This window comes from Dendropsophus ebraccatus, chromosome 6 (genome assembly GCF_027789765.1).
Source record: "Dendropsophus ebraccatus isolate aDenEbr1 chromosome 6, aDenEbr1.pat, whole genome shotgun sequence".
Lineage (NCBI taxonomy): Eukaryota > Metazoa > Chordata > Amphibia > Anura > Hylidae > Dendropsophus > Dendropsophus ebraccatus.
In genome coordinates, this window is record NC_091459.1 from 127,257,300 (window position 1) to 127,275,949 (window position 18,650).

The following is an 18,650-nucleotide window of genomic DNA, read 5'->3' on the forward strand; positions in this document are numbered from 1 at the left end:
AGCCGCTGGGAGAACTGCAGATCGGTATCTGAAGTGACAGGCCACTCAGCCAATCACTGGCCAAAGCACTGTCATGTCATGGCCAGTGATTGGCTGAGTGGCCTGTCACTTCAGAGACCGGCTCTAAAGGTCCGCAGGCGGTTACGGGTGGCGGGTTACAGCCAGAAAGAAACTGGGGAGCAAGCAGAAAAAACGGAGAGTGTGCACAGGTGTGCATATACTATTACTTTCTTTACAGATTCATCAGCTGCCAACCATGCATTACTATTACACGTAGCAATGCGATTCATAGACCGATGACTTTAGGTCACAACAAAAAGACATGATCAGCCGATCATCGTCATAAGCTGATCGTTGTCTTTACTACACAGAGCATGTAATAGCGTGTTTTATGTAATAGGGCCATAAGGGAGGAGGAGGTCTCATATTATGCATTGTTATAATACATAGAACTATTCGACGTTTAGTGCATCACTTAAGTAGTTATCACAATTTACTAACTAAACACCTATACAACACAGTCAGCTCTGCTACATCACATATGAAGAAAGGTGAGATGAGTACTGAGCACCTGTAAACAAGGAAGAGCTGGTTATATTCCTTCATTTGTAGACTCTTTTATTGTATTACATTGCTGGCTGACAGCGTGGGAGCATGGAAGGGAACAGCAGTGAGCGTTGGCAGCGGGATGGAACAGCTGCGGCAGGACAGGTGAGCGGCTGCAGGGCCGGGAAGACAGCGGTGAGCGTTGGCGGCGATGACAGCTGCTGACTTACAGCGCGGGACAGCGGTGAGCGTTGGCGGCGAGACCGGCGGCTGCTGCAGGACAGGTGGGGGGGGGGGGGGTTGTGCAGGCGCGGGTGATTCGGTTACGGCGGGGGGGGGGGTTGCTAGTGAGGGGGCGGCCGCCTGAGGTTTGCCTCAGGCGGCAGAGACCCCAGAATCGGCCCTGCGTAACACAGTGACTCCTGACACATTGTTTATTAGAGATGATCGAACCTCGAGCATGCTCGAGTCCATCCAAACCCGAACTTTCGGCATTTGATTAGTGGTGGCTACTGAAGTTGGGAAAAGCCCTAAGGCTATGTGGAAAACATGGATATAGTCATTGGCTGTGTCCATGTTTTCCAGACAACCTTAGAGCTTTATCCAGCAGCCACCGCTAATCAAATGCCGAACGTTCGGGTTTGGATGGGCTCGATATATGCAGGATATTACATTGCATATGAAACATTACTCTATCACTACTGATGACACATGCACTGGCTGCTCACTAGGGGTTAATAGGGAGGAGCTACTGGTGCTATAATACAGAACATTGGTGTAAAGTCCTCCAGATGCAGAAGAGAGAACAGAGAAGACAGATTAGCGTGTTGTGTCCCTGATACAGTCCGTACTGCAGGACTACAAGTAAGAAAACACCTCCTTGCTCTTTCTTACACTTACTGTACCTAGATTTATTTCCTTGTATATTCTATTAAACACAATGAAATCCTTACAGTGTATATGGGACTTCTTTCATGATTTCTTAAGGGGGGAAGGGCTAACTTCTGAACCATGCCTATTGTCAAGAACAGTAATGCTATGCAATGTTGTGTGAATGCCTGCTCTTCATTTAGCCATTTGCTGCAGAATTTCTACAAGTTTAATTTACAAAAGCTATGGTCATAAAGATGAAAAAATCAAGTCTGTGGAAACTGGATTTATTCCATACTTTGCTCAAAGTTTGAGCCAAATCCCAGGCAGTTCATTTCAGTTGAGCCTGCTAAGTGAAAGAACCAAATGAACGTGGGGTAAATGCCTTGCATTCAGTTCTTCAGCCAATCAGGAGTCAGTATTAGGGTAATATAAAAGCCCATGCATATACCTAAACTTCTGCAACTTTAGAAATAGAAGATGTGGTGGTTGGTAGTACTCGGCCAGTGATGGTATTGTCGTGACACCAGTTCTAGTCCAGCACACAGGTGTGATACCTGCTTTTAGTGTGGCTGGTCTGTACTGTTCCCAAAATGGTTGGTGACCTGCCTGGTTGTGATGGGTCCCTGGTCACAGTAGTCCTGAGTGGCAAAAGACCCAACCGGACTATCGGTACCGCCACCCACAGAAAGGGGAATAATCACCCAAGGTGTGTGGTGAGTCCCGGTGATAAAATTAGAACAGCTTTACAGTTTCTGAATAGTATAGAACACTGTGACAGCAAATAGATAATATTTGTACAGACTTTAGTGCTCAACTTGGTTTGTGCTGCGGAGATACTTGGAAGAGTAGAATATAGTAGAGATTTTTGTAGCGGTGCTTGTAGAGTTGAAAGTAGAGTGGATCAGTGTAGAGAAGAGGAGTTTGTCAAGGGAGTCCCAACCCAATGTAGTACTTGTGCACTGCTGGAACTTTGTAGAGATACTTGTGAGTGAAAGATACTTGTAGCCGTGTTTAGAGTAATGTCTGACCACCTCCTGCCCTACAGTGTTAAGGTACTCATCCTACTAGGGTGATACAAGCTCCAGTCGTGGTTACCTGGGTGAAGCTAAGTGTCCGAGACTTTCCAGGGTTAGTGAGATAGGATACGTAGACATTCTGGTAGCTTTGTCCGAACCTCTGTGTATCAGGATACTGCCCTGAACTTTGTAGAGTGGTTCTCGGCGTAGGCTTGGTTTATCCCTTGCTTTCTCCCTCTTGTAGTGCCTAGCACTGCATAGTAGATATAAGAGACAGACTAAAAGAACTGAGTGTCTCTGGTTGCTGCATACATGTGTGTCTCACCACCTCACTAACACACTGTCTAGACTAGACTTGTCCCGGACAAGGGTCCTGGCAGAACCAGGCCCTGGCTTGGCTGCTCTGTGTGTCCTCCTTCTACGAGAATCTGAGTAAGACTGAAGCTACACTTCCTCCTACAAAGGAACTTCCTACAGTGATATGTAAGAAAACCTGTGAGTGGTAGAAAGGAATGTGTTCAAAGAAAATTAAGAAGATATATCATAAGATAGGTCAGAAAGAAAGAGCATCTCCAAAAGTGCATAGTACATAAGAAACAGTAACCCTTTGTTAGCTACAGCTGTGCAATCCATAAGAGCCTGTATATAAAACACTGGTTTGTTGGTAGAAGACGGCACTCTGTAACGGCGATGGTGCGCGTTGTAGGAGTTATCCCAAGATAAGTAGAAGAGTTAATCCCGGCACACATCAGGTAGAATTCTGCTTACTTTATTGGCATAACAAGTGCAGTATGTACAGGAGGACGCGTTTCGGAGCTGATGAAGGCAACATTGCCGAAACGCGTCCTCCTGTACATACTGCACTTGTTATGCCAATAAAGTAAGCATAATTCTACCTGATGTGTGCCGGGATTAACTCTTCTTCTGTATATAAAACACTGACATCTTGTGGTGAAACTAGAAAATACCTTCATTACCACTTAACCTAGAGAAGAAGCTTTTGCGACCGGGTCACGGAACGGCCGGTCTCAGTAAAGATCTTTAGTGCCGCAGTGTTCTGATGTGGGCGCATCAGTGTATGCCCACATCCGAACTCCCCACTGCACACAATGGAGAGAGCGGCCGGAGCCGCTCGCTCAATTGTGGGAACTGACAGTTTTCTGTGTCCGCCAGTCACTGAATAGGGGACGCAGAAAACAGACATGTCAGTTTTCTACGGCGCCGCTAGGGATCCCGGCCGGAGTGTATACTTAGAAGGCAGAAGTGAATTCACACGGAACATACGTAGTGTGAACATAGCATATGGCTGTATTCATGTTTTACAGGCAGTATTAGGGCTGCATCCAACTTCAGCCACCAATACTGCTGCATTCTCAGGTTTGGAAGGACCTAAACATGCTTGAGTTGCTTATCACTATTGGATAACCCTTAAAAGCAGCACTGCAGAGAATATTCTGCATCTTTTCTGTTAGTTTACAATCTGTTTTACTGTTAAGTTTCCTTGTTACTCTGTTTTGGTACATTAATAGTGATTTAAAAGCAGTGCATAGGGGTTTAGCGCCATTTTTGGGCAAAGTCTTATTGCAAACTTAAGGGAAATCTGTCAGCTCTCAGACCGGACCCGAGCGGCTGACAGAGTAGTGTTGGTGACTGGCCCCTTGTGAGCATAATACCTGTAGTAAATGCGTCAGTGCAGTAGATTCAGTAAAAGCTTGGGTCTCCTACTAAAATAATGAGTCAAAGAGGAGCAGTGGCTTGGTGTTTGTGCTGCACTTAAACACACCTCACCACTACTTCCTCTTTTTGATGCATATTAACTGCTGGCTGGCCTCCTGCTCCATGCTGTCATCATCATGGTGCGTGCACTGCTAATCTCTTGGGTTGCGCCCTCCCTGATTGCACATGTACGGTAGACGGGAGGAGCGGTGCATGCGTGCTGAGGGTCTGAAGCAAATGGGAGATCAGCGGTGCATACTCTTGATTACAATGGGAGACTCAAGATTGTATAGAATCTACTGCACAGACGTAATTATTACAGGTACCATGCTCACTTCACTGTCAGCACCTCGGGTCCAGTCCAGGTGTTGACAAAGTCCTTTTAAGTGTATTATTTTTTGTTTGTTTGTTTGTTTTTTAGTGTGAAAAAAAAACAGCATATATAAGGGTTTTTAGTCACTTAGTGTTCTTTTTGCTTCATTATTTATTATCCTGCCTGTTGTCTCTATACTTTATAGAACTCAACATAACCATGGATCTGGTCACCGTCCTCCTCTCCATTCTTGTCATCCTATTTTTGGTCAGCGTTTTCAAGAACCAAAAACAAGGGGATTACAAAAATTTCCCACCCGGACCAAGACCTTTACCGATAATTGGAAACATCCACATAATGGACATAAGAAAACCACATAAAACATTTATGCAGGTAATACTGATTGACCACATTTTTAGGGTATTGTGTAAGAGTAAAATGGGGGAATCGGTAAATCACAGATGCCAAAGAAAACAAATTTTTCCAGGTATTCAGTCTTCCCATGTGCATAGTTTAATGTGGTTGACATTGTCATATGAGGCTGTACTCAGAATTGACACAGCTACTTGACAGATTCCATTATACATCAGTCGTTTCTGATGTATACTGGTGATGTCTGATGTGTAATGGATCTGGGCAAACATTGAGGTTTCCATCTTGAATAAAAGCTGCAACACATGGGAACATACAGTAGTCTTAAATGGTGTGCTCTCTTCTGCTTGCCTCAGAGATGTGAGGTTAGAGCCAATCATTGGCCTTTAAATGAGAACTTTAAAATCTGCAGGCAGGCGAGGCTGGGTGTTAACTCACCCATCCCCCGTGCCTTGTAGCACCGGGATCTCGTTCTCCGCCGCCAGACATCATCTTCTGCAGGAAACTGAGTATGTCATGTACCCGACTCATGCAACAGCAATGTCACAGCACGGCCAAGCCATTGCCCGCTCAGCCAGTCATTGACTGGGGCGGAGTCCCACCCCAGTCACTGATTGGCTGAGCAGGCAATCACTCCGGGGTCATGACATTGCAGCCAAAATACGCTGCAGGACCGACCCAGCTGCGGTAATTAGGACCCAGCGGCAGCAAAGGGGACAGGTGAGTTTACTTGCTTTTTATTTTCACACCCAGCCTCGTCTGCCACAGATTTCATAGTTTCTGGGATTTCTCCTTTAACAATAATATAGCAATGGGAGATTCCCTAAGCTCTCCTTCAAAACTCTATTCAAAACCCTATTGACTTTACATCAGATCTAAATGAGAATCAAATCTTTATATCAAATTAACTGACCAACCATATGGCTCAGCCCACCCAGTTATCCCATCCATAACTATAAACTCAACTCATCTCTAAAAAAAATAATCGAAAATACTGATGGAGTTAAGTACTATTGGGTAAAGTTACATCATTCTGATACTTCCAACCTTATATTTATATGTGAAAATTCTGGACAGTACTATTCCTATGGGGAATAATTGGCGCATTTGATTACCCAATCATTGTGGAATTAATATTTCACACACTCCCAATGGTGGTAAAAGCAAAGATAGCCAAAGACTCCCCTATTATTTCATCACTGATAGAAATGATTAATGGAATCAACACAACCAATCGTCTGGTAGGAACTGAATATTTCCTCTTCCTAAAAAAAAGTTCCAACTTTTCATTGACTTTTCTCGTCTTCACAGTTGTCTAAAAAGTATGGCACGGTTTTCAGTGTCCAGATAGGAATGTCTAAATCCATCATCCTGTGCGGTTACGACACCCTTAAAGATGCTCTAGTCAACTATGCCGACATATTTGCAGATAGACCGCATACACCATTGTTTGCAGAAACATCAAAAGGCCACGGTAAGTCTTTATACTGACTGGGAAAAGTTCAGATCAGCACTCCCAGCGAAACAGTTCGATAGAAAATCCCCATATAGCAGTTAAGTCCCATTCAGCCCCCATATAAGTATAAGATCTGTGCCCCCACATAGTAGTTAGGCCCCTTTGTGCATCCAAATAGTAGTTAAGCTTCTCATTAATAATACTACAGTACATTAGAGGGCTGGCTCTGCCATATACAGTAGTCAACAAAAATTTCTGCAATTCAATTTCCAAAACGTACTGCCATACAACTGTAAGTAACGCAGGGTAGTTTTAATCTTATTTCCATCCTCGGTGACTAAATTAATTCCTTGCATATTTATTCCATTCAGGTCTCGTCCTTTCTACTGGAGAGAACTGGAAAGTCATGAGAAGATTTGCACTCTCCACACTACGGGACTATGGAATGGGGAAAAGAACCATAGAAGAAAAGATTATCGAGGAGTCTCAGTGCTTAGTACAGAAGCTAAAGACCTATGAAGGTGAGATGCAATTCATTACTTCCACAGAAGGGAAGGTAGCACCTTATAAAATACTGTATCTATTGGTTTACACTTTTATTGTAAGGGTCAGTTCACAATGAGGAATCAGTGCAAAATTCCAAGCGGAATCCCCGTTGAATTCCGCCTGCCTCAGTGCCTCAGTGTAAGGTATAGGGCGCCTCCACTCTGTGCGGCTCTGCGCTCAAAGAAATGACATGTCAATTCTTTGCCGCAAAGCCCTATACCTTACATTGAGGAACTTAGGCAGGTGGAATTCCGAGCAATGTGCGCAACGGGGATTCCGCTCAGAATTTCGGCACAAATTCCTCAGTGTGAACTGACCCTAAGAACAGAAGTCCCTCTTTTGTGGAGATCTGGTGACAAATAAACATGATTTGCTTCCTTGAAGTCTACGAGAGTTATGATATCACCACCTTTCTTTAGCTTTTCTATTTGCAATGTAAGACTAGGGAAGTAGTGCGTCTCACGGAGGAGATGGTGATAGTGACTTGTCCTACATCGCCACCTACTGGAGGGAGATTCCTGTATAGGCAAGATACTGAGCATACACCAATAACACCTTAAAAACATGCTTTTATTTTCCTTTAGTTTATTTTTTTTTCCCCTTCTATTCAGGAAAGCCCTTTGATAATGTGACAAGTATTTATGCTGCCGTAACCAACATCATAGTGGCCATACTGCTGAATAAAAGATTTGACTATGAGGATCCGACCATACAGAGGCTTATGGGCTTAACCAATGAAAATATACGACTTCTAAGCAGCCCCTGGGTGTTTGTAAGTGACAATTATCCCTGTGTCTCTACCTAACCATCCCATATCTATCTATCTATCTATCTATCTATCTATCTATCTATCTATCTATCTATCTATCAACAAGGATAGTAGGCATCACAGCTCGAAACTGAAAGTAGAGATGGGTGCCAGCCAGAGGACCTTGACCACGGGTCAATGTAGTTATAAAAACAAATTCCACTGGCACTCCGAAAAATCCAAGTCAAACTTGCAATTTATTCATGTAGTGCAGCACAGCAAAGTAAAGCGTTGTTTCAACCATCTCACACAGTCTTTCTCAAGCTCGAGAAAGACCATGTGAGACAGTTGAAACGTCGCTTTACCTTGCTGTGCTGCACTACATGAATAAATTGCACGTTTGACTTGGATTTTTCGGAGTGCCGTTGGAATTTGTTTGGATATCTATCTATCTACTGTATCTATCTATCTAATAATTTTATAGAAAAAAAATAGAATGTATAACACTATATCCAGCATAACACATGCTCTGGTTCTTTCATTCAGTGTGTATTACTTATTTCCTCTCATTTCATGCCGTAGCTGTATAATTGTTATCCATTTCTTGCAAAATGGCTGCCCGGCGCTCACAAAACGATTTTTGAGAATGTTAAAGAGTTTATGGACTTTATAAGAAAAACCTTTACAAAACAGAAGAAAGAACTGGATGTAAATGACCAGAGGAACCTCATTGACGCCTTCTTAGCCAAACAACAGGAGGTAGGATGAACATTTTAATTAACCTTTTAATAAATGTTTAAGGAAAATAATTATACATAAAAGAATGCTTTATAAAAAAAAAAAAAAAACTTTTCCTCTGAAGTTAGCTGTCAGGGCAAGGAGACACAGAGGGGAGAGATTGATCAAACTGGTGTAAAGTAGAATTGTCCTAGTTGCCCCTGGCAACCAATCAGATTCCACGTTTTATTCCTCACAGATTCTTTGACAAATGAAAGGTGGAATCTGATTGGTTGCTAGGGGCAACTAAGACAATTCTACTTTACACCAGTTTGATAAATCTCCCTCATGGTGCTTTCATACCATAACATAGAAAAAGGCTTTTAATTGTTCAGTTCAATGTCTCAAATGGGCGGTCCTAAGCCCCTGATGTGCACCTTTCTGTCCAGTCACATGGAAGCTGAGCCCCGTTTCAAAATCTCACACCTCTGCACAGTTTCCATACACAGTGCAAGAATGCAATTTGAAAACAGGACTTGGTGTGCAGTTTCAGTAAGGATAGGGATAGGAGGGGGAGCAAGGAGGTGCTACAGCCCTCAGCAAGTGAAGAGGCTTTGTACCGCCTCTTTGACACTTTGCACCAGAGAATAAACACATTTTTCTACATCTTGGAAGCACAGCTGGTTATATAAAGGGTACCATGTGTCTCCTTGACCTAACAGCTAACAGTGTCAGTAGTTTGGAATGAGAATTGCAGCTGACAGATTAATTTTAGTGGAATAAAAAAAAAAAATCTTAATTCTTAGACAGTGAAAACTTAGATTAGCCACTTTAAAGAGAACTTATCACCTAAATTGTATTGTAATGATTAGAGTAAGATACTGAAACTATTTTCTGATTAAATTTTTTAAATGTAATTTTGTACATAATTACCGGGCAGCAATCTTGCCCGAGCTTTTTTTAACAGCATTTAGAGACATGCTTTACAGCAAGCCCCATGGACACAAGGCGACAATAGACTGGAGCTTTTCCATTGACATGAATAGGAAAAATGTCTGGGCATGCTTTGTGATCTGTGAAGACAGAGAGCTGAGCTGTGAATATTATCCTTTGTACTTCAACCTACTGTCATCACCTCCCACTCTACTGCTGTGCAGATCATTTTACAGCAGCCTCCTCATCATTGCAGACAGAGCAGGACGTTATAGCTTAGTTTTAGGGCTACTGGTCCAAACGGAAACTGCGAGATTGCAGAATTATTTTATTATATGGAAAATAAACTGAAATAATAGAAAAAAACATCACCAAACATTCTTTAAAATGGCAGGAACACTTTAAGGAGAGTCCAGCATAAAAAGGCGTGTAGACTTAAAGGCCATTCCTGCTAAACTGAGAATTCTAGGAAGAAAAGATATACAAAATAGCTCTGACACCTCTTTGGCAAAGATGTGTCCCTTCTAGAGATAAGCGAACCAAGTTCGGGTTGAAGTCGATCCGAACCCGAAAGTTCGATATTTGATTAGCTGGGGCTGCTGAACTTTGATAAAGCTCTAAGGGTGTCTGGAAAACATGGATACAGCCAATGACTATATCCATGTTTTCCAGATAGCCTTAGGGCTTTATCCAACTTCAGCAGCCACCGCTAATCAAATGCCGAAAGTTCGGGTTCGGATCAACTCGAGCATGCTCAAGGTTCACTCATCTCTACTCATTAATCATAAAATTTAATTTAAAAAATAGGTCATTTTCTCATGACACTTTCCCTTTAAGAATGCACCAGACATATTGCAATGGTTCTGGCTGCTGAACAAGTCAATTGTAATCTAAAAGGAGAGATAAGGGCTTAGCCACACTAGCGTTTTTCTTTGTTTCTAACGGATCCGTCTATATTAATTAAACGGATGAGCATAAACTGATGAGGAGACTGATGCAAACGGATTGCAAAATGTTCATCTTTTTTTTAATGGTCCGTTTGTATTTTGGCTTAAAAAACTGACTTTTGTACATCAGTTTGCATCCGTTTGCACAGTCAGCATCCGTTTTTCTATCCGTTTATTTTTCTTCTTTGATTTCTTGCTGCTTCTGCGCATGCTCAGTGCAAAAACGGATGAAAAAAAACGGATGTGAACGGAAATACCTTCCGTTTTAGATCCGTCCTCATTGACTACAATGTAAAAAAAAAACGGAAGTGCACTTTCCCTTCATGATCTGTTTTTTTAAGCGGAAAGAAAAATACTGCAAACACTATTTTTTCTTCCGTTCAAAAAAACGGATCTTGAACGGATTGCATGCAAACGGAGCACAATTAGGGCAAACGGAGCACACTAATATATCATGGGAGTCTATGGGGATTTTAACGGATCCGACAGTTTCCATTTTGCTTACTCCAAAACGGAGAAGGTAGACGGAATGGTGCCGGTTGGTCAAACGCTGATGTGAACGTAGCCTAAGCCTGCCAGAGCAGTCTATGTGCAGTTTTCCCCTCCCCATAGACAAAACAAGAATGTTAAGCCATGCCAAAAGGTCATGTGTATGATGAGGATGGGAGAGATGACTGTGGGTCAAATGAAAGACAAAAGTTATTGGTTTATTGCGCCTATTCTTATGCGAATAATTGGATTTTTCACCCATTTTGGGTCTAAGTTCTATTAATGAACCGGTATTCGACAGGCGATTATATTTTAGATGCAACTTTTTTTTTAAATCTGCCTGTTTTGAGTTTGCATAATCCGGGATTAGCTCCCAAATTTATCATTTGCAACTTTTTAAAAAAGCGCACAAACAGGCTTACGTCTGGTCAGTACCAGGTGAATATGCTTGTGCAATTTTTGCATTTTTGCGACTTATTACTAAGATACATTCACTATGGCCGTGCTACATTTTAATAAATAAGATATTGGAACATAATATACACCAATCCCCATTAGAATAGTTGTACACATTTGACTCTTTAGTAAATGTCTCCATAAGGGTTTTTTTATACATAATTGTTACATAATTATTTAAATTTGAATATGTTGAAGATTATGTTTAAATTTGCTCTTCATTTTCCAGGGAAAACCAGAATCCACTAAATATTTCCACGATGATAATCTGGCGAGTCTGGTTGCAGATTTGTTTGGGGCTGGAATGGAGACCACATCAACCACATTGCGATGGGGTATACTGCTCATGATGAAATACCCAGAGATTCAGCGTAAGACATATGATTTAAAATAAGTCTACAGCTGTACAATATATATCTCTCCAATTCTATATTTCTTATGACATCATTAACAGATATAGAAAATAAGAAGTTACTGTATCTATGACCCTGTCTCAAAAAATTTCTCGATAAATAACATTTATCGACCAAACCAACCATTCTTAAAACAGATGTTTAGCTTATAATATTTTTGACTGTTTTGGAGAAATTGTTTGGTGTGTCATACATCCCCAGTCAATGTTCTAAGAATCCTAGATGGAGTGAAATACTGACTTGAAGGGACTAGAGATGAGCGAACCTGGAGCATGCTCGAGTCGATCCGAACCCGAACTTTCGGCATTTGATTAGCGGTGGCTGCTGAAGTTGGATAAAGCCCTAAGGCTATGTGGAAAACATGGATATAGTCATTTGGCTGTATCCATGTTTTCCAGACAACCTTAGAGCTTTATCCAAGTTCAGCAGCCCCAGCTAATCAAATGCTGAACGTTCGGGTTCGGATCGACTCGAACCCGAACCCGGTTCGCTCATCTCTGGAAGGGACAGATCTTTGCCTAAAAGGTGTCAGAGCTATTTTGTATATCTTTTCTTCCTAGAATTCTCAGTTTAGCAGGAATGGCCTTTAAGTTTACACGCCTTTTTATGCTGGACTCTCCTTAAAGATTTACTGCCATTATAACTCTTCAAAATCTAAAACGACAACATATATGATGTAAAGCAAGATTGCAATATATGTTCATTATTTTTGTTGTCGTTATCATGCTGTAAAGTTTAGCTGAACTTACCCTTCAGGACCTGGATTTCTGGTATGTGCACACTGAGGAATTCAGACGCAACCTCCGTTGCGGAATTCTCAGCTCGCGCCCGCTCACTGACTGCAGTGGGCGCGCGTATCTCCGCCACTGACATAGACTGCATTCTGTGCACGGGCGGATTCCTTCCTCTGTCCAAAGAATGAACTTGATCATTCTTTGGACAGAGGGCGGAATCCACCCGTGCATAGAATGAAGTCTATGACACGGGCAGAGACGCGCGCGCCCGCCGCTATCCGCGAGCGGACGTGAGGGACTGATTACGTGACGGAGGTTCCGTCTGAATTCCTCAGTGTGCACATATCCTAAGGCAGATTTTCTAACTTGTACTGGTTGAAAAAAAAAAAGACTAAACCGGAATTCCTGCCAGTACAGAGAGTCATGGCTCAATTTGTCCATCAGTAATATGACTGCCTTCTCTCTGTGAGCGCTCAGATGGCCTGGAAAACACTGGACTTCCTGTTTTCTGACTCTTTGAGAAAAAAAAAATAATCCGAAAACAGGAAGTGTCATGTTCTCCATGATAACTAAAAAAGATAATGAATTTAAATTGCAAACTTGCTTTATATCACATCTACTTTTGGTTTAGAATTTGAAAGTTATAACAACAGGTACACCTTAAGGAGAATTAGTATCTCTATCAAATATAGCTGACTTTTGGTTAGTACTGCAAACAAATGATGGATTGGTGATTATAGTTAAAGATGAAGGAGCTTATCACAGTAGATCATGCTAATGTGCTCATATTGGTATCTAACTCATGGGCAACTTGCCCGGAAAAAAGATGCCAAGATGTAACTAGAAATTCCCTTATCCTAATGCAAATTCTGTATTCCGAGCAACAGGTTGCAGTAACCCATCATCGTCTCTAGACTAAGTATGATCCGACTGCTTCCTCCCCTAAGTACAGTACTTGCAGCTGACCAGCGGGAGCGTTAGAAAAACATGGCCACTTTCTTCCAGACTAGAGACAAGAGTTGGGTTGTTTCTGGAAGAAAGTGGACTTGTTTTTCTAATGCTGCATAACCCCTTTAAAGGAGAAGTCTGGGCATGGACCTGGGACCTCTAAGCCCCGCTCAGCTAGTCAGCGGCCATAGCATGGTCCAGCCTTGGCAGCTGACTGGCTGAGCAGGTCTGAGTCATGTTCCATGTTCCCACTCAGACCTAGATGCATTTGGGGACCAGGAACCGAAGCGGATAATAGCAGACTCCAGTGTTTAAAAAATGTCAATGTGTCTCTGTATCTCTGTCCTCACAGAAAAAGTGCAAAGTGAAATTGAACAAGTGATGGGATCGGCCCAACCTCTAATGGAGCATAGGAAACAAATGCCGTATACAGATGCTGTTATTCATGAAATCCTGAGGTTCGGGGATATCGCACCGGTTGCTCTTCCACACGCAACTTCTCAAGATATCACTTTTAGAGGCTATTTTATTCCCAAGGTAGCTTTATTTTTTATGTTAAAAAAAAAATCCAAAATATTAGACCCAGACTAGCTTACTTTCTCTGTAGCACAGTAGGACTCTCATACCACTCATTTTTTTCCAATCTATATTTTTAAGTGATTGTTTATCTATATGGGATCATAAAATGGAAAATTTCTTAAAAGTAAAAAAAAGTTCTTAGTGTAAAAAGACAATAAATATATATTAAAAAAATATATATATATATATATTTGCCACCTCCAGAAATCTAGTAACCATAACTTTGCATAGTATCACTGCTTTTACAGTAAAGAATCCCTCTCTGTGATGATAGGGAAACCGACATATCTTACTTACAGTCTGTTCTTTTCTTTCAGGGTGCAACTATAATCACATTGGTGCACTCGGCGCTCAGAGATAAAGAATACTTTGAGAAACCATATGACTTTTATCCAGAACATTTTCTCGACTCTGCTGGAAACTTCAAGAAGAATGAAGCCTTCATCCCCTTCTCTCTAGGTAACAGTTATAATAAAGGGTATAAGCCTTTCCCATTCCCCTTTGTGCTAGCTCCTTTCTTAGGGCCCTATTATATGAAGCAATTATCGTATTATTGGCCGATTATCGCCGTTATGGCCGATAATCGCTTTGTGTAATAGAAGGCAACGCTCAGCCGACAACTTGATCTTGTCTATTGTTGTCTTTAAACATGTTGTGTAATAAGAGTGGCGGCAGCAGAGCGCTCATATCTCTTATGGGCTCCCTGGACGTTCTAAAGATCGACGCTCGCTTTCTCCCTCTGATTGTGTAATATGGCTAACGGTTGACCGTCAACCATTTTACACAGGGTGTTAATGTGCAGTAGGGCCCTAAGATTGTGTTTTGGGTCCTTAGCATTTGTTTAAGCGGAGAAGCGGTTACTGATGCATTTAGTTTGCAAAGTATTATGTGAGCAAAATGAACATAACCACAGGATCCCAGCTAGAAAAGGGTTACACTAAGCACTGAGCTGCTACTGCTGCCAATGCTGTTGTTGCTGAGAAGCTAAAGGGAGGGACAAAGAAGATATTGTCTGCTCTGATACAGCAGTAGATACACTGGGCCGGCTTTCCTGAGCTTTATAGGTGGTGAGAGATAAGTAGGATGCCTTGAACTACCTTTAAAGGGAATGTGTCACCTATATTTTCTTTGACTAATATGTTCTTTTTTTTTTTTTTAACTGTTTCTATTTTATGACTGTCATTTTTTTTCACTATTTGTACATTGCTATTGGAACACCTGTCTTGCCTGAGCTGTTTTTCCCAGCATTTAGGGACATGCTTTACAGCAAGCCTCATGGACATAGAAAACAATAGACAGAGTCTGTCCCCTTGAGATGAATGTATGACATCACTTTGACCTTTTGAAGAGGTCATTCTACAGTACATCCTCAGGGGACTGCTATTGTCTCCTCTATCTTCTGGTGTCAGATGTTGCTGTAATGCTGTACAGATTACTTTACAGCAGTCTCCTCTTATCACCACAGAGACAACAGTGACTCTCAGCTTTAGCCCCAGTGGTGAGAATGAAAACTACAAGATTTTAGGATTATTTTATAGTTTAGGAGAGAAAAATGGAACATTAGAAAAAATGGCAGAAAAAAAATCTTAAAATATATGTTTAACATAATAACATTATTTATACAATAAGTCACTTTCTGATACCACATTCCCTTTAAGGAACAGTGTGGATCATCTTTAGCAGGCAGACTGCCTAAGTGAGACATAAGATTTTAGAGCAGTTTTTCTGGGGGTCAGGAGTCATTTTGATAAAATAGGGAATTTAAAGAAATTTTAGGAATTACAAGGCTATCACATGGAGGGAAGGATATTAAAGCAACAGTGCCCATATAAAGAGGTTGTCTAGAGAAGATAAAGATTTTCTCCATTACTAGAGATGGTATCAAAGTAATAAAGAAGCTATACTCGCCTCCTCTATACCCCTGCAGCTGACATACACGTCTCCCAGTCCTCTGCATTTTTGTGACAATCTGATCCCACTTAACCAGTAAGGACCAGTAATTGCTGCAAACACAGATTAGTTGAGTGGGCCAGAAATCCAAAGGAAGATGTTGTGATAGGGGGTGACCGGGAATCTTGACAGGGCAGCTACAGAGGATCAAAGGGGGTGATTTTGGTATGTTTATTATTTTTGCATCATCCCAATCCACAGACATCCTGGATTTCCCCAGACATCATATTTAAAAAGTTAAAGGAGAAGTCCGGGCAAAAAGATTTTTTAACAAGTTCAGATGAGGATGATAATGTGCTCTTACCTTCCTCACTCCTGCACTGGTAGCCGCGTTCTGCCACTCTAGTTCCCAGGTCCCTGGCTGCTTCCTGGTCTGAGCAAAGACCCAAATTGTGATATACAGTATGCAGTCCGATCAGCCAGTCTGTAGACAAGGCAGGACCCCGCTATGGCTGCTGAATGGCTGAGCGGACCACACATCTTGACCCGGGTCCCCACTCCAGACCAGGAAGCAGCTGGGGAATGGAGCGGCAGTACGTGGAGTAGGTGAAGTAAGAACACTTTATTTCTTTTATCCTCCCCCTCCTCAGCAGTTGTTAAAAAAATCGATTTGCCCACACTTCTCCCTTAAAGGGGTAGTGCGGCGGTAAACAATTATTCACAGAATAACACACATTACAAAGTTATACAAATTTGTAATGTATGTTATGTCTGTGAATCGCCCCCTTCCCGTGTCCCACCACCCCTGCACGTGTACCCGGAAGTATGGTGCATTATACATTACCTGATCCTTGTCGCGCATGTCCACCATCTTGTGCCAGGACGGCATCTTCGGGAGGCCGGCCGAATCGCTGATGCCGGCCCCCCTCTGCTGCGTCATAACTGTGCTCAGCCGCGATTGGCTGAGCATAGTTATGCTCAGCCAATCGCAGCTGAGCAGCTGATTATGGCGCCGCGTCATCAGCTGCTCAGCCACGATTGGCTGAGCACAGTTATGCTCAGCCAATCGCGGCTGAGCATCTGATGACGCTGCAGAAGGCGGCCGGCACTAGGGATGGTCGGAGCGGTCGAAGATGACGCCCTGGCACAAGATGGCGGACATGCGCGACACGGATCAGGTAATGTATAATGCAGCACACTTCAGGGTAGACGTGCGGGGGTGGTGGGACACAGGAAGGGGGCAATTCACAGACATAACATACATTACAAAGTTGTATAACTTTGTAATGTGTGTGTTATTCTGTGAATAATTTCTTAGCGCTGCACTACCTCTTTAAGTAAATGAGTTATATCTGAATTTATTCTTGGATTTTTTGTATCATTTCTAGGGAAAAGAAGCTGTGCTGGTGAGACCTTGGCTAAAATGGAGTTATTTTTGTTCTTTACAACACTGCTGCAAAACTTCACATTCAAAGCACCACCTGGGGCAAAACTGGACCTTACTCCATCCCTGGGGTCTACAAATGCCCCTATGCCTTATGAAATCTGTGCCATATCTCGCACATAGACTATTGTTTATGCTACTCCTAAAAAGAAAAATCATACCTCTAAGGAAGTGAAGACACTTTTTTTTTTGGGGGGGGGGGTGGGGGTGGGGGGGGTCTACTTTTTGGGGGTAATGAGTACAGTAATCTACCAAGGTAGCAGGGACAGGTACGTTGCAATTTGGTGTAATTGCAACTGGTGCAATTATATGCATGTTACTTACAGAAGCTCCGATGTTTTACTCTACAATGTTGGTAGCAGCCAGAGTAGCCATATTTTCTTATTGCACTTACGCTACAGTCATGGAGTGCTGCACAGTCCGACACTAGCCCTCCAAGGGCCAGTCCCATCGTCCTCTTGGCCCGGCAACTCCTTCCCCTACCCTATGGGGAGGAATTTTTCAGGCCAGAAGGAAGATGGGACTGGCCCACAGAGGGTACCGCCCCATCTGACAATTGCCCGAAATGCAAGATGGCCAGTCTGGCCCTGCAGGTATCTTAGGTGAAGCCTCCTAATCTACCAGGATTTTTCTGTGACATGTACCTTCACCATTCCTTTCTTCCTAGCTAGTAATTTGGAATAATTGGTAAATTGTGTACATATGTGTTTGTTTCATTATGTTTTTTTAATGCAAGAGACAACATAGTGGATAATGCTGTTTATTCTAAAACATTTAAAATAAAAAAAGAATTTCACTTTGCATATATGCAATCTCTTTGTGTGTCAATTGCTTTCTATCCCGCCAACTTGCTTTGGGTATGTTTACTTATTGCTTGTCGTCCGTGCACCAGCTAGGGTAACGCAATGCCTCTTGTTTATCCCTAAGATGTAGTTTAAACCCTTAACGACCGTGGGCGTAAATGTACGCCCCCGAAGTCCGTGACTTAACTCAAACAGGCGTACATTTACGCCCGCTGTTTCCCCGCAGAAAGAGGATGGCCTGCTATAATGTAAAGCAGGCAATCATAGCTTGTCGGCACAGGGGGTGGTTAACCCCCCGTGCTGACGATCGCCACTATTGGCTGATCAATTCAGATCAGCCAATAGCGTCGATTTGCAGCTTTCCGGGTCATCGGTGACCCGGAAAGCAATGGCGGTCGGTGCTGTCCGAGGATGGAACCGACCGCCATTACAGTTGAAAGTAATGGTGGCCACGGTCCCACGTCCCGATCGCGGCGATATAAGTCCCCAGAAAGTTTTAAATACCTGCTCTGGGCACCTCAGCTAGGTAGCTGAGGTGTTCAGAGCAGGTATTGGCACAAACTCACCTGATCCCGATCGCGTCCTCCTCTTCGTTGGCGTCTTTGGGTATTTCTGTCGGTCCCGGATTCGCCAATCTTTGGCTCCCTGTCAGGAATCAGGTGATACAGACACGACAAGACAGTGAGCCCTAGGTCTGAACCCACCCACTGT

General features: G+C 42.7%; 1 protein-coding gene across 3 annotated transcripts; it reads left to right on the top strand.

Moving 5' to 3' along the window:
* Positions 1 to 654: 654 nt before the first annotated feature.
* On the top strand, positions 655 to 17,340 carry LOC138796031 (cytochrome P450 2K4-like). Of its 3 annotated transcripts, none has more exons than XM_069975908.1 (10): positions 655 to 711; positions 4,670 to 4,857; positions 6,148 to 6,310; positions 6,664 to 6,813; positions 7,450 to 7,610; positions 8,169 to 8,345; positions 11,358 to 11,499; positions 13,576 to 13,760; positions 14,120 to 14,261; positions 17,081 to 17,340. In XM_069975908.1, exons 2-10 carry the CDS (start codon positions 4,684 to 4,686, stop codon positions 17,257 to 17,259), a joined length of 1,473 nt encoding a protein of 490 aa, XP_069832009.1. In that variant the 5' UTR covers positions 655 to 711; positions 4,670 to 4,683; the 3' UTR covers positions 17,260 to 17,340. The 3 variants fall into 3 exon arrangements, with proteins under 3 accessions (XP_069832009.1, XP_069832008.1, XP_069832010.1); XM_069975907.1 differs by lacking the exon at positions 655 to 711 and adding an exon at positions 1,328 to 1,410; XM_069975909.1 differs by lacking the exon at positions 655 to 711 and adding an exon at positions 1,328 to 1,410 and having other exon boundaries at positions 11,358 to 11,463.
* The last annotated feature ends 1,310 nt before the right edge of the window (positions 17,341 to 18,650 follow it).